General features: G+C 42.0%; 1 protein-coding gene across 1 annotated transcript; it reads left to right on the forward strand.

Annotated features, from left to right (window-relative positions):
* Positions 1–4,098: 4,098 nt before the first annotated feature.
* lin28aa (lin-28 homolog Aa) lies at positions 4,099–12,151 on the forward strand (the record flags this gene model as incomplete). Its single annotated transcript, XM_084027459.1, has 4 exons — positions 4,099–4,108; positions 4,823–4,989; positions 8,726–8,910; positions 11,595–12,151. The coding sequence occupies 4 exons, from the start codon at positions 4,099–4,101 to the stop codon at positions 11,812–11,814; spliced, it is 582 nt and encodes a 193-aa protein (XP_083883585.1). The 3' UTR covers positions 11,815–12,151.
* Positions 12,152–16,417: the final 4,266 nt, after the last annotated feature.

Raw genomic sequence — 16,417 nt, forward strand, 5'->3', positions numbered from 1 at the left:
ATTGTTTTCGTTGTTAATAGTGCATATGTTTAATTATATATACATTTTATAATTACATATATAATATAATTTACTTTACTATAATTGAACTAGAGCAATCTGGGAACACAATCTAACTTAACCTTAGATAATTACACACATTTTAAATTGACATTATTTAATTCCCCTTCAGTATTTGAAATATCTACGTTCTTCATGACCTTTTTTATATTATTATATAATGTTAAATGATTATTATATGGTTGTTGATGGATTGACTGGATTGACTGACCGATGATCTCTCGTGGAAAAAGATCTTGATCTCAACCTAAGAAGGTATTCTTCTTCTCTTATTGACCTGTAGCGTTAATTCATTTGTTAATTAAAGCAATGATTCCAAACTGTACTGGGGAAATAACACACTGTATATTCCTTTGAATCCGTTTTGAAATCAATAGTCGGAGAGGTGTTCTACTCGTAACGGAGACCCAATAAGTTGGTGCTCTCTGAAGGCATGACGCCTCTGAGCTGTAGGGAGCTGTCCACTGGACGTGTGGTGCTGAACATGTTTAGTTATTATTCTGGGCAGCAGCTGAGAACGAACAAGCAGCAGGCTCTTCTATACATCTTTCTAAGTCTCTGAGGAATGTTCTCTCTACCTGCTGCAGATGCCGCGATCTGATCCCTGTGGGACTCCAACGCATCCGGGTCCGTCCAGCTGTACGGATGTAATATATGAAATGTGAAAATGGTGGCAGATCAGCACCAAAGATCAAATAAGTAGTTTTATAGGCTAAAGGCGTGTCTTGCGACGGAAGCGACGTCACCACGACTCGTCACAGTAGGCTCGTTCGGGATGGTCTTGGCTTGACTTGACTTGACTTACCACGCCGACGAGAGCTGCAGGTGTCTGAGGGGGCGGGCTCTAAAAGAGACGGCAGCCAAACGCCGTCAAGTCGGACAACAAAGTCAACGTGACTATAGTGCTCAAGCGATAGAACACTGCAGCAAACCAAAGAGATATGTGATATATAAAGTGTGTGTGTATATATATATATATATATATATATATATATATATATATATATATATATATATATATATATATATATTACACACACACACACACATACATATATACATAAATAAATACATACACACACACACGCAAGGCAACATGTGGAAGGCATTATTTTTTTCCAGTATATTTGTATTATCATTCTATGTTTGTATTAACCAGACCTCACATATAATAGGCCGACTCACAACACAATGCACGGAACTTTAGATTAAGCCATGAGATCAATGCGACCAAAATAAAAAGTATCATTTCACCACAAGGTGGCCGCCGAGTGCGGACCTGAACACACGTCATTGAACTTTTAACCAATGAGAACCATTCCGCTGTAGCGGAGGTGTGGACAAGCCAGTTGCAGCCACCGTTCACCGCGCTGCCAAGCGCCGCAAGAAGCGGCTCTTAAAAACTTGTTCTCGCGATGTTTTGGGTCACGTGATATGGTCGCGACCCTGTGACGTCTTTGCAGTCGGCTGCTAAGTCGGACACCCATCATGCATCGCTTTCAACCCACAATACATCACGTTAGGTGGCGCGCTGCAGGCGGCTACATCAAGTCGAACGAGCCTAGTCTCACCTCTTTATCAAGTGTTGATTGGCGGAAAGGTGAGTTCAGAGTTATACTGACACCTAGTGGTCGTACGGAAAATTCACCATGCTGCTTTCAGGTACTGCCGGGAAATGATGACGCCCGAGATGTCTTGATGTTGTGATGTCCAGTTTAATATTCAGAGAGATCGGGGAAACAATCATTTTTACTATATTATTTATTATTTATGTCGGAGTTTGACTGATTTTTGACCGAAAGCATCAAAATGCTTTTTATTGAATGTGTGTCGACTTTGAAGGAAATGAAGGGGCTTCATTCACATAAATGGAAATGTTGTGAATAAATGACCAATAGACGGCCACCAGTCCTTGGCTGAGTCCAGCAGTGAGACATATAGATATATAGATCATCTCAGGCAGATTAACTTTGACCCTCCATCTGCTTCCTTTACTTTATTAGATGGTTTGACCCGTCTCCTACTGAGCAGGTCAAATTTAATTTAGCACATTTAAAACTAAAACAAGACATTTTAGGTTCAATAAAGCTCATACTCCTGTTCAAGGAAGTATATTACTGAATGTTCTCATGAGTTGGCATTAATATTCCCTTTTAAGTATGAAATTATGTTGGATTTGCTAAAATGTAGTGCCAGTAAAACACTGGTCGCCAGTTTAAAGCAGATGTTCTGCATGTTTAAGGCTCGTGTCACTATTTTTCACAACTGAACAAAAAACAAAGGTAGCAATTTATTGTTTATACTCCCTTGTCTCAGACTTATTGGTTAAAATCCTAAAATGTGATAAATCAGGAATGTTATCATATCATTTTGCAGATTAAAAAAACACAGAAAAAACTCATAATTTTAATTTCAACATCTAATCACAGAATCTCATTTTAGACAATAAAATAAAAATCGGTCATGTATTCACAGGGAAAACAAAAGAATACCTGGTTATATCCATTCAAATGGTGTATTACAGCAAAACATTAGTTTCAAACGCTGCTTTGTTTGATTCTGCAGATCTAATGTTTCAGTAAACCTGAGAGCCGGAGGCTCCGATTCACATTATTATATCATATTATATTATATTATATTATATTATATCATATATCATCGCTTTCTGGCCAAGAACCCGGTTTATAGCGACATTTATTCAACATTTTTATTTCTTTTTTACTTATTTTGCAGTTTCTTGCCAACACCGATTTTCCATTTTAACGCATCGTGACGGCGGGGAGCTTTCTCTGATTTGTGCGATTTTCATTTCCATAATTTGGGATTTTAATTCGATCGATTAGGTAACGTTCAGGGCCGCGAGTGCGCGTGTAGCGGGGCCACAAGGGGTCGTTGTGGACAGGTCTCACACACACACACACACACACACACACACACACACACACACACACACACACAACCCCACTAAAAAGAAAAACTTGGTCTTTGAGGAAACGTTCAAGTTAAATAGATGAAACTAATTAAACTAGTTTGCTCCTCAACAATTAGGGTTTTCGTTCAGACATACAAATCTTTTTTCTCTATTTTTCTTTACATATTTTAATCTGTACGACATCAATTAAATACATATTGTTTTAATTGTTTCTTTGTTGTAGGTATTTAATTATCGCTGCAGGTGTTTTTAAATTGTGTTTTCTATTTATTTTTTAATCAGAATGGAATAAATAATTTCGTTATCTAAGCTTGCTTAAAAGATCACTTTCCTCTGTGTTTGAATCATCCATCACTCCGCAAGGACACGAGTCAACATCTGAACATGATGTGATCAATCACTATCGATCCGCGGATTGGTTTGTTTACATGCTGCCACTTTGCATTGTGGGCCGTTTTAACCACACTATGCTCTGCATCTTTATTCGTTTTCTTCCATGTTTTACCCCCCCCCCCCCCCCCCCCCCCCCCCTCTCCATCTGGATTAACGTGACAAACGAAAGAAGAAACGAATGTTTGAGATGATTAAAGTAAATACTTACTTTTTATTTTGTATTTAAAAAACACCTTAAATTAACCAAAAATAACTTTAAACGTTTTAAGGCGGTATAACAAAATGTTCTTTAATTATTCCTTTTCAAATGTGATTAATCAGAATAATATTTAATGGGAAATAAGTCGCTTGGTTAATATTTGAATATAACGCAGCTTTACAGCAAAATCATGCAAATAAAATCGACCTTATGGCTCCGAATATGAGCTGAAAAATGACTGTAAGAGTAAATCACTGGAGTCACAGAGGAGAATATCATCAGGGCTCCTCCATGACGTGATTGGTCAGCCGCCACATTCGGGCCCTTCTCCCGGATGATCGATCCTCGGGGACTAAGAGTGAGTCACGTGGCCGTGACCGACAGTGTGTGGGGGTCCGTGGGCTGAGAACTGGTCATTTGTATTGACCAGCAGAGAACTGGTCATTTGTATTGAGCAGCAGAGCTGCAGGACAGAGAGCGCGTTCAGAGACTCTGGAGGAAACGGCCTGCGAACATGGCAGAAGGTATGTTTGGTGGGGGGGGGGGGGGGGTATCTCTTCTTCTCTTCTTGCATTGTTTTAGTTTTAGGGGGGTTTTAAGGGAGGAGGGGGGGGGGGTTCTTCAGCAGAAACCCTGCCCGGTGACCCCCACCCCCTCCACCCCTCATTGTTTAGGGGAAGAGGGTGCCAGCCCCCTTTTGTTTACCTCCCTCTCCCGCTTTCCCTCTCGCTGCGCACTTTCTGCGTTCCGCAGCATTTTGCATGAAAGTGGCAGAGTGTGCGGGTATTCAGGGAGGCTGCAGCGCAAACAGGATAGTTTGGGTGCTCATTTTGACTCGAGGCAGGACTGAAGATGGGCTCCGTCTCCAACCAGGAATACCCAGGTGGAGTGTTTGCTGCATTGCTGTAGTTGATGAAGTTGTGATGCTGTCTAACAGTGTTAACGCTTTGTTCACGCACGTGATGTGCTCATCACCTTTAAACACGCTGACATCATTGTTTGGAACGAGCTCAGGGTTATTATTCACCAGAAAGAAGTTCGTGATGGCTGAGAGGCAGAAAGCTGGGTGTTACTATTCCATACGGATCGATGCTGCGAGAGAAACAAGTTTAAGGGTTTGAGGAGATGTTAGAGGAGATGTTAGAGGAGATGTTAGAGGGGATGTTACAGCAGATACAATGTTGCCGCTGTTCTGGAAACGATGCGTCCGTCGGTAACCGTCCACGTTCCCGTTGCAGGAGTGTGTAAGACCGAGGAGGACGAGGGGCCGAGCACCGAGGAGGACTCCTTCCGCGGGGTCGGCATGTGTAAATGGTTCAACGTCCGCATGGGCTTCGGCTTCCTGTCCATGACCGACCGGGAGGGAGTGCCGCTGGAGGAGCCCGTCGACGTGTTCGTCCACCAGGTACGGATCACCTTCACCGGGCTGAGAGCCGGCGAGCACCGGCGTCCACACTGTAAGAAATGTCACGGTTTAAAGTGCTGGCGAAACCGACATTCTATTGATGCTGAAGTGGGATCATCCCATCCGTTTTCAATACAGCTGACTTCATGTTCGGTTTCTTTCTGTTTGTATCGTCGAAACCCGTCAGCCATGAGTCATTAGTCTGAAGTGAAACAACAAAACACCCATAGAAAGTTCGTTAAAACGGATCTCCCCCTGAAGAAGTTTTAATATTTGATCAAAGCTTAAATAATATGAGAGATGGGTTCCATTATTTATGAATGCGTGTATGTATTGTTGTAATATTTTTTGCAGTGGGGTGGGTGTTGCTCCCTCAGGAGAGCACGTGTTGCAGCGGAGGAGAGCTGCAGGCCTCCTCGTGCGTTTAAAAGGAAAAGAGGGACATTGATGAAGATAATAATAATAATCATAATGTGACGGAGAAATACAAGCTTGAGCTTATTATCACAGATGCTGAGGAGGTGGGTATAGATAACAGTGTGAGGAGGAAACGTGTGGAGGATTGATCTTCTGCTGAAGTTCACTTTGCTTTTTCTTTGGAATATAACGAGTGACTGTGTGTCTGAAATGGAAGGGTTAAATGAGTCAAACACGGTTCCACCTCAGTGCAGAGACAAACCACCAAAACGAGGATTTACATCACTTCTTCTTTTTTTGCTAAAGGTTAAAATATACCTTCACGAGCCAGTTTATAATCCAAGGCAGTATTCATGTATTTGCTCTGTGATGCTTTTCTCCACTCTGATTAATACAGCACCATCACTTATGTATATTCATGTTTCTGTTCATGAGGGCTGTAACATGGTGATAGTTGGAGAAACGGAGCCTCCTTTAACAGTTAGTGTTCTGATGTTGATGTTCTTTTGGGAACTTCTCAGCTCAACCACATTGAACCACCAAAAACGTAATTTCCCTTCTTCCACTGGAAGTGTGAGGCGAGAGGTGTGGAGGGGATGCGTCCCCTCCCCCCTCGTTCTCATGTGAGTGAGCGGCTCCATTGCTGCCTGATAAGATAAAGGCTTAGCATGTGAAAGAGAAGAGTCCCACTAGCTGCTCATTCACCTCAAGGTTCCTGTAATAAAGTGATTAAAGGCTCTTTGCTGTCTGCCCCCCCTCTGTGCCACCATGTTGGCTTTAAAGAGGAGAGGAGATATCTGGGCTTTATTTTAGGTACAGGGCCCTCCTGCTGTGGAGGCATTTGTCTACCAAATTCCTCTTTTTTAAAGCTCTACCCTTATTTAAGTCTGTGGATTCGGCCTGTCATATATATTTTATTCTTATAAGCTTGCATGACCCCAGTTTTCAGCTTGTTTGTGTTTTAGTTGCTGCGTTCTGCTGTGATGATGCATTTAGAGAGATGGCATTGGTTTGTGCAGCCGTTGTAACTGCATAATTGTTTTTGACTACACAGGAAGTTGCTGCCTGATTAATCATAATGAAAACCAAAACGCAGGTTGAACCGGGGTTGAAACCTGCAGGTTGATGCTCCAGCGGTTAGAGATTTAAAATAAAATGCAAGAGGAATGGGTGGGTTTTTACAAGAAGTGTAAAGGTAACTGCCCTTTCATGCAAAAAAAAAAATCTTGTTTATCGGCCACGAAGTTGATTATCACTCCAGATACTTTTAAAGGAAGCTTAAATTGATGGAGAGAAGTTGTGATGCCCGATGCTTTACTGAAGCAATAGTCTCACACTCTGCTCTGACTTTATCCAATGAGAAATGCGTAACCAACGACTTACTTCCGTCTGTCGCTGGCAAAGGTAGAGACACGCGTATCAGTGATGTATAGGGGTTATGGCAACGTTAAAAGGCCCCAGCCACTAAAATTAGTGGCCGCGTGTCAAGAAAATGAACTCCCAGCGTCCAGTGGCCTTTGTGCAGGTGGACAATAGAGCCATGCATCCGAATGAAGCACCCCTCGGCCGTGACCGAGCCCTTCTTTGTCTCAGCAGCAGCCCCGCTATTGTCCCTCGTTGCTCTGATGTCTTTCTCTGCCTCGCTTGGCTTTCCAGACGCATTCTGGGCAGAGTTTACAGTCCTAATAACGCTTCAGCACCAGATCCTTGAAGGGAAAGGACCCCGACGTCTACCTGTATCCATGTGTGTGGGTAACCTGACGTGGGCATGTGGCCGTTGGGGGGGTCACACATGGAAGAGGAAGTGGGTTAACGGTCACCAGGGCAGAGGGGCCTGATGGGATTCGGACATCCATGTTGCCATTCAAGTGTCATGGCTCGCCATTGTGTTGCTCGGGCCTTTGCAGCAGATGCTCAATGGGAGTTGCAGGATTAGAGTAGATGGTGCTGTTGTTTTTTTTAATTGTAGGGTAAATTACTGGTTTCAGCTCATTTAGAACTATTACTTGTATCCTTTGATTGATAACCCATCAGGATTCTCCTGGTGGGTTGACTACAAAGCATGCCTCATCCTCAAACCGTGTCCTTTTGAGAAGCTCCGTTTGATCCCCGGTGGTTTTGGTCTCCGCAGACTGCAGAACGGTTCATAATGCTAATTTACTCCAAAAGAAAATGGGATTAATGTCACTCAAAACAGACCTGCTGCATCAAGGATCTTTCTTCTTATGCCAACAGTCTGTTTTTAGTTGTGACATCCCGCCAAGGGAATTTTAGAGAGGGGTTTCCCCATGTTGTGTTAAGAAATGTCTGTGTTTTTATTCTCAAAAACCGCTCCCCACCTTCCCCATCATCACTCCTTTTCTTTGGAAACGGAAATGTTTCTGGCAAGACGAGTAGAGGAGCCTCACTTCAGGTAAACGCTGTTTCACTGAATATGTAGCCGAGGCTCAACGTTGAGTGTTTACTCTCTGCATATTCAAACCTTTCCATTGTTGGTTAATTGAGCAAACACGCCCCTCCAATGTTTGTTATTCACTCACAAATCAGCCATGTTTCTTTCACACAAGAAAAAAAGACGTCACGTTTTCAAGCACCGGTATCAATCATTTGTGCTTTCCCTCAACTTTTATCTTTCATGTCTTCTTCTGCCAAACAACTATCCAAAGAATGTCACCCTGACCCCCCAACCTCCCCCCAGAAGCCACGCTGCCTTCTTACCCCACCCCCAACCAGCACTAACCCCTGCATCCTGCAGTTTAGGGTTTGGTGGTGGTCAGTGTGTTAGTGGAGCTTTGTGATGTGGGTGGGAAGAGGGATGGGGTGGGGGCAGCAGTGTGGAATGCTGTTCCTCCTAAAAGGGGGGATGGGTTGAAGGTTATCCTCGTCAGGTTTACCACTCAAACATGGCAAAAAAAGAGAAGACAAAGCAGCATTAAGAAAACGGTCTCTGCTTAAGCCGGCCGGAATGTGTTCGAACTGATGTGTAATGTGGGAACAGCCGGCTTTGTTTGTTTATCAGGTGAGACATAATGATCACCTTAAAATGCCTGATAAGTCCTATGAGGCTCTGATGGTATCACACAGTGATGAATGGGCGGGGGTTGTTCTCAAGGGGCCAAAGTATCCACAGACTCAATGTGGAGGTTATTTGGTGACTGGTCATGTAATAAAACGGGTTGTGAAAAATCTAATTATCACTAAGAATCATATTCATTGATCCCTTTGACTCATCCTATCGTCTTGAAACACCTCATCATAAAACCTGATTTCCTGGAAAACATTTTTGATGCTGAATCCTCTTCCTGGTTTCCCTTTTCAGAGCAAGTTGCACATGGAGGGCTTCCGCAGCCTGAAGGAAGGCGAGGCAGTCGAGTTTACCTTCAAGAAGTCATCGAAGGGCCTGGAGTCGCAGAAAGTTACCGGGCCAGAAGGCATCCACTGTGTGGGCAGTGAAAGGAGACCCAAAGGCAAGAAGGTCCAGAAGAGACGTTCAAAGGGAGATCGGTAAGCAGAGATGAGAAGACATTTAATGTAGCAATGTAATACTATCAACATGTAAGAAAACTCTTCAGTCTATCCAAAAACACATTTAGAGACGTGGTTTTCATTAGACTGCACTTTCACATTCGAGAGCCTTCAAGTCTTTATTTCTCTGGAGTCTATAAACAGTCATCGGTGTGTCCAGTTTGGATCAGATATACAATGGTGTTTTAGTTTCTACCCATTTTCCTTCCTCGACCCCAACCCCCACCTCCAGTCCTAGCAAGGGTCACACCAGCAGGCTTGACGTGTGACCTGGATCAATAACTGTTTAAATCTGCTGGCCCCTAGTGAATTCACACCCACTGACTCTCTCTCTCTCCCTAAACCTTTCCAAACCACCAATGTGATTTTGTTGTCGCAAGAAGAAAAGAAATCATGATTTAAACATCCTAAATATATAGTGTGTTGTTTGTAGGAAGTGTACTATGTGGTAGGCATGCCTCACCGCTGCATAGGGAGTGATATTCATAGTGTTGTTTTATCATATGATCCTTGGACAAATTAGTTTTGTGAGTTCAGTCCACGGCAAAAGTCACCAGAAAGCCAACTTAATGATCAGTCAACAAATACATCTTAATTATTACATTTTCTTGTGACGATTCAAGGGTTTTGTGCAAGGGCAAGGACGTTCCTCAAAGTGAAAGAAAGAAGAGACCAAGGGGCCTTGAATTTTGGGTCATTCTTTGAATATCAATAGAGCACAGGGTTAGAGGTGTATCAACTTCACCCCCTGTCAGTTGTGATTAGAGCCAGAGAGTAGTCAGTGTGAGAACAGAGATCATTACTGCCTCAAAAAGTCCTGGGAGGCCCGCTGTGGCTCAATACCGCTCCCTGGACCACACTGATCCGTGGATAAGATATCGCTCCCCTCTAGCGTATTTAATTATACGACGGGATGTTTCATTGGTTCATGTATGATTGATTGATTGATTGAACACAACTAACAGAAAGGTATCGTTGGCACAAGAGTAAGGAATATACTATATATATAGGAATATACTATATTCTATAAAGATACACCACTCTCTCTCTGTGTGTGTGTGTGTGTGTGTGTGTGTGTGTGTGTGTGTGTGTGTGTGTGTGTGTGTGTGTGTGTGTGTGTGTGTGTGTGTGTGTGTGTGTGTGTGTGTGTGTGTGTGTGTGTGTGTGTGTGTGTGTGTGTGTGTGTGTGTGTGTGTGTGTGTGTGTGTGTGTGTGAGTGGTGAAAAGGCTCCTGTCCATTTAATTGATAACAGATGCAGGAGCCCGGGCAAGGGGGTGAAAGGTCACTGTTGTCATGGCAACGGCGTATGAGTAAATGCAAGAGGGCTGGGATGGGATTGGGGGTTAGAGAACTGAGGAGAGGGCGGGCAGGGCAAGGTTCAGAGGTCATTACTGCAGCTTTTTTAGACAAAGGGACCACTTCCCCTTCCCTCCACTCGGCTCCTGATGGATGCTGATGTAGGGAGCTTCTGTGACGAGGCGGTATAGACCTTGACATCACGCCAACGGCCACACTGACCCCTCGGCAGGCGCCCTGTTCAAACGTCATCTGCTGCTACAATGGCGGCAGGGGGTCCCGATGGCACAGGGTGACCGCCCCACGCCCACCACCCATCTGTCTTCCGCCCCTGCACGCGTGGCCATTCTGTTGATCTTATGTTTGAACAGGGGTGGTCGATGGCATCCGGGACGCTTCCGCTTTGATGCAGGAGAGTCACGCAGGAAGCTATCGGCTTCAAGCTGTACGTAGGAGCCCTGCCACTTAAAGATGCTATGTACATTAATATAGCAGCAAACAACTATTTGCTATGTGAAGATGAAGACATGCTGACATGACTGGCCACATGTGCTTTTAGCTTGATCATGGCCGCCGCTGTCCACTATGGAGGTTATAGCTGATAATCCATCCCATTGGCTCCCCTTCAGATAAACAACACTTTTGCTGTAGTTAGCGCCGTTAGCTGCAAGCCACCAGCTCAGCAGTCACTATGTTTACAGCAGTTGAGAGGCAATAGAAATGCTCCCAATCTCGTATAAAGCACCAGTTTTTAGTAAGTAGCAGTCCACTTCAACAGTAAAAGCTGGTAAACTCAAAAGATTTCATGAATGTTGGCTGTAAGTTTTGACCATCTAAGAAACTACGCCATGCTTTTAGATGTTCTGACCTCGTGTGCTCCTGCAGAGTAATGTGGTGTGACCTGGAATGCCCTTTGACCAAATGCAAAACTCAAGTCATTACAGGAGAAATGTTGCCATCTAATGGATAACGGGTGCAACTTAAAGTCAAAGCCACTTAAAAATGTGCTTTGGTTATCTCCATCTTCATTTTGATGTTTTACCTTCACTATGCATTTCAGAAATAATGTTGTTCTGTTGGATGTGTAAATAACCAACTGTTTGCTTACAAGCAGACCATATTAAATCAACCAGGAGTCCCCATACTGATACTACCATACTGTTAAGTATGCCAGAAATAGATTTAGTATGCAAAAAAAAATCCCAGTATGTCCTGTTGGACTGCATTACGCAGCATGCTAGCACACTGCATGCAACAGTTCTTACTTTGTAAGGCAGATTCAGCAAGTATGAAAAGTCAAATTAAATTGTTGTGTTCAATGTTCAAGCCCTCATTACATATGACTAAATGCTCTCTGCTCTTGTAGGTGCTACAACTGCGGAGGCCTGGACCACCATGCCAAAGAGTGCAAGCTACCACCCCAGCCCAAGAAGTGCCATTTCTGCCAGAGCATCGATCACATGGTTGCCAACTGCCCAATCAAAGCTCAACAGTCCTCACCAGGTTCTCAGGGAAAACCGTCCCCCTCGAAAGGAGTGGAGGAGGAGCACAGCCACCCGGCGCCGCCTCCCGAGACCTCCGATTAGGCGAGAAGTCGCAGCGCTGACGCCGGGTTGGGGGAGCACAGAGGCCAATCAAAATGCTTTGATGGAGAGACGGGACATTGGATCCCCATCCAACTGTCGAAGCTGCTTTTGGATCTACCTCAGGTTAAAAAAAAAATTGCTGATGAAGAATGTTGCTGACGTTTTTTTTTGTTGTTGTTGTTTTTTTCAGTTGGTGTAACACACACTCAGGAAAACTGCTGTATTATTGCACTCGGGACGCTTTCTAAATAGTTTGAATCACTGCTGTGGCTCGAGGGGTTTGAGATTGTAGTGAGCAATGCCATTTAACGGATTATCTTGATGAGTCTTTGTTGAATCTTTTTTAACTTTTCTTTGAAACTGTGCCTCTCCTTGTGGGCATTATATCTCTTCTGTTCGTGTGTTATACTCCGTGTCTTTAGTATAGACTCACTTTTTTGCTGCCTTACCAATCGGTCTCCTTCATGACTGTTACACCTCGCTATCTGACGGAGACGTGACCGTCGGTACCTCTAATGAATGTCGTCGGTTTGCATATCGCACGTGGGAAACGGGAAAACACTTGGGACTGGTTTAAGGGTATAGCTATAGGCAATGTAAGGCATCTGCCAATATCGCAATTGACCATCCAGTTTTCCTGGAGCCAAATGAATGTCTGACCAGAAGTGGTTTCCAGCTTTTGGTCAGTAATTTTTTTAATTTTTTTTTGTATTTCATTATTTGCATCCGGCATTTTGTCTGTCTAAAGGTGCACGGTCTACCTCATTGGTGCATGTTTGGTCTGCTGTCAAAACTGTCATTCTTAACCGCTGATGGTGAAACCAAACATCAGAATCAGGCTTTGGAGATTGTGATTTTTGAATTGGGATTAAATCAAATCCTTTTTGCACTACAGTTTTCACACAGCATTGCGATTTTAGTTGTGAAAGAACCCATGGAAGCTAGGGGTTTATAGTTTTGTTGAAGTTCTCGTGATATCCCAACAGCAATGAATAAATCAAATTGTCGGACAGAAAAAAAAAACAATAGCAATGTATGTTTACATTCATTATATGTTTACATTCATAATGATAGTTCTGGGGGGGGTGTAGCTTTGGAGGGAGGCCTGAAAGGACCATGTGTTAGCGTTGTCGACGAGACTTAGTTAGCCTGCATTGGAAAAGAGTGGGCAACACTGGCATGGGATTGGATCATTTAAAAAATCTTGCATATTTTTACTAGTTTCTCAACATTACCAACCTTAGATTTAAAGAGTAACTTATCACTCCCTGAAAATTGTGGTAATTTGTGATTGTACTCCTGATATTTGACGTATCTCGGTCGCTCCATCACGGCTGCTCAGGGTGATTATAACTCTGTGTGGTTACTCTTTAAGGTCTCTGAGAGGGTAAAACACTGTTTTACTGGCTGCTGTGTGAAATACTGCTGCTTCGTCATTACCTCAAACTTGGATTTGATAGAATTCCAACCAACACGATACTGAACCCTAAACATCATCACTTCTAATGAGATACTTGACCTGGGCTGAGTTACTGAGAGGTCCAGCTAGCTCTCTTGATACTTGAAATACAATGAGGTAGACGCAATGTTTTTGTTTTATTTCCAAGTACGATCCATTTCTAGGTAGTTATTTAAGACATTACCTCCCTATCACCCTTAGGAGGGTAGTAGTTCAGGAACGCCGAGCCTGCACGGAGGAGCATGTAGAACTAGCTAGATCATCAGCATTTTTACTCCCGTTTTACAGGAGAAGCTGACACGACTTTTCCACCCAATTAATATATATGTAAAATTATTCTAAAGCCTTTTTAATAAAAAAAAATCATACTTAATTTATTTTCATCCAAAAGTGCTGCAGCTTCTCCCTCTGCTCCTGTTGAAGCCTCTCAGCAATTAATGTTCTAGTAGACATCAAGAAAACTGCCGAATGTCATTCAAAGCTACATATGACTTGAGAATATATTTGCGTTTTTAACATCAAGGTATTTGTATTACGTTGTACATATGTGCTTGATAAATCACTGTCATTGTCCTTTACAATAATTCAATGCAGTATGAATACGGTGTAATATATTGCAACACACGAGTAACAGTATAGAGTACGTACTGTACAGGTACAGAGTATTATGAGGACTGACGTAAACTGTTTTACTTTCTTTGTCTTGTATGATTTCATTTTTCCCTTTTTTTATTTTCACGCACAATGAGCCTTTCAGAAGAGTCCCGTTGTTGTTGTTGTTCTATCTATCCATCTATCTATCTATCTATCTATCTATCTATCTATCTATCTATCTATCTATCTATCTATCTATCTATCTATCTATCTATCTATCTATCTATCTATCTATCTATCTATCTATCTATCTATCTATCTATCTATCTATCTATCTATCTATCTATCTATCTATCTATCTATCTATCTATCTATCTATCTATCTATGCCAAAAGTTTTATTAAGATGTTCCTGTACCACACACAGTCGGTCGCTCGTTGGGGGGGAAACTAAAAAACAACAACTCTCAGGCTCATCTCAGGAATTGCCAGTCTGAAAACTCAGGGAATACTTCAGACTGATTGGAAGGAGTCGAGGAGTGTTTATACAAGACGTGTTCGAGACCGAATGTTCATCCGCATGATGTGAAGCGTAGGATAAAGATGCCAAATTAAAATGGGTTGAAGAAATAATAACAAGGTATGGTTTTAAAAAAAGCAATGATTACAAATACTGTGAAATGGATACCGTTGTGATTCCTATGCTTCCCAGACTTTGTTCCATGCACCCAGTGTGGTGTGACGTTGATATTTTCTCCTCTTTGACATGAAGAAAATGTTCCGCTATTATTGTATTTTTTCCCTGTGTAATCGTTGTAGATGGGGACGTAGTAGAATGTTGTTAAAGGGATCGGGGCTAGTAGTCTATAATCCGGGGTTGTCTCATCTCAACACATGACCGATACTTGGTGTTTCAGACTATCAATGCTTAAGACAAAAAGAATGTGTCGTGGATGACTTAACACTCATATTGTTTCATGCTCTGCTGTTAGGTGGTGTTTATATAAGTTTAAGAATTGATAAAAAAAACAAAAAAACATTTGATATCTCAACTCAGGATAAGAAAGGACGGAATGATTGTTGAAGTGCTCTGATTGGACGGTTTACTTTTGTGTGTATTTTTATGTTACACAGTGTCGGTGCATCCTCTAACTTGGAACACTTTCCTCTCCATTGAAAAAGGGACACACGTGGTTTTGTAATCAATCTCTGGGATTGACTTTCCTTAAAAATCTGTGAAACAAACTCACTAACTGTCAAACTCTTGATTGGATTCTGACGCCCACTATTTAGATAAAAGGTTAAATGAAAGTGTTGTAATGTTTGCAATATGCTGCCGTTCTTAGTGATGTTTTCAAAGTATCATTTGGAAACTAAAGTCCATGGAAAGACACTCTGATTGCAACAAGCCTGTTTGATCCCTCAATGGTGTGTAATTGTGATTTGATTGTCAGATATACCTTGAAAAGCCAAGGATTTGTAAGAAGCACGCCAACGCATTCTGCATCACGGTTTGCATCACGTGTGCTTCTCCACAGCTTCATCTCGTTTGTGACCATCAGCTGTTTAATCTGGCAGGATAAATGGCTAGAGCTACTTCCAAAAAAATGTATAACTGATGAATGTATCAATGTTTACTGCCATAAAACCAGTTATCTCGATCCATCTTATCTTGATTGAATGGCTAGTTTGTCAATGATGAGCAGCATGTAGGCTTTTCAAAGTATTACTGTGATTATGTTTCTATATGTAAAGCTCTGCTCCATTTCCTAGTAAATATGTCAATATGCATGTCTTTGTTGCCTGCTCATTTCCTGCTGTGCAAAAGTAAAAGTACTTCCCAGTACATCATGCAGAACGGCTCCTTAAGGAGGAAACAGCCAAACATATTGCTATAATACTAATTTAATGGTTTAATTAATCTATGAAGTCTTCAGTGAATTTTAATACATATTGAAGCTGTTTATTGGTACATTAATTGTAAACATAGAGACTGTCTTATTGCAAAGTTCAGCATTTTATTTATATTATTTTTATATTGGTGTGGAGAGGGTAAAGGTAGGTTGAGAGGTGTATTATAGATGTCAGTTTAAACACTGAATATTAGCTTTATGGTTTGAATGTGAAATAAGTTAAATTATTTAGTAGCCATAACTTTCAAATAGGGTTGGCGTAAAAAGTACAATACTGCATTAGTTGATTTATATACTGAAAATACATAGCAAAGATTGTAAGTCCTTTATTGAGAAAATACATATATGAATTGTAGATTGAATAGATTTGGGATATTGTATTCTGATTTCCAGTGGTATTTTTAAACTTGTTCTATATTAAATTGAGGTCAAAGATAAATGTTAATGTTAATTAATTGAATAATTGTTGGTAATAGACAGTCGTATAGTACATTCTTCAGAAATATAGTCGGGTGGAAGTATATGTATGGAGTCTGGCCACGGTTACGTTTCCGATGTGGGATATCTGAGGTTTTGTTCTTGTTGTTGACTCCAAATAACAGGGCGTTGATTACATGAAGTCAAACAAACACCAGACA

The sequence above is a fragment of the Eutrigla gurnardus genome (genome assembly GCF_963514095.1).
Source record: "Eutrigla gurnardus genome assembly, chromosome: 14".
Lineage (NCBI taxonomy): Eukaryota > Metazoa > Chordata > Actinopteri > Perciformes > Triglidae > Eutrigla > Eutrigla gurnardus.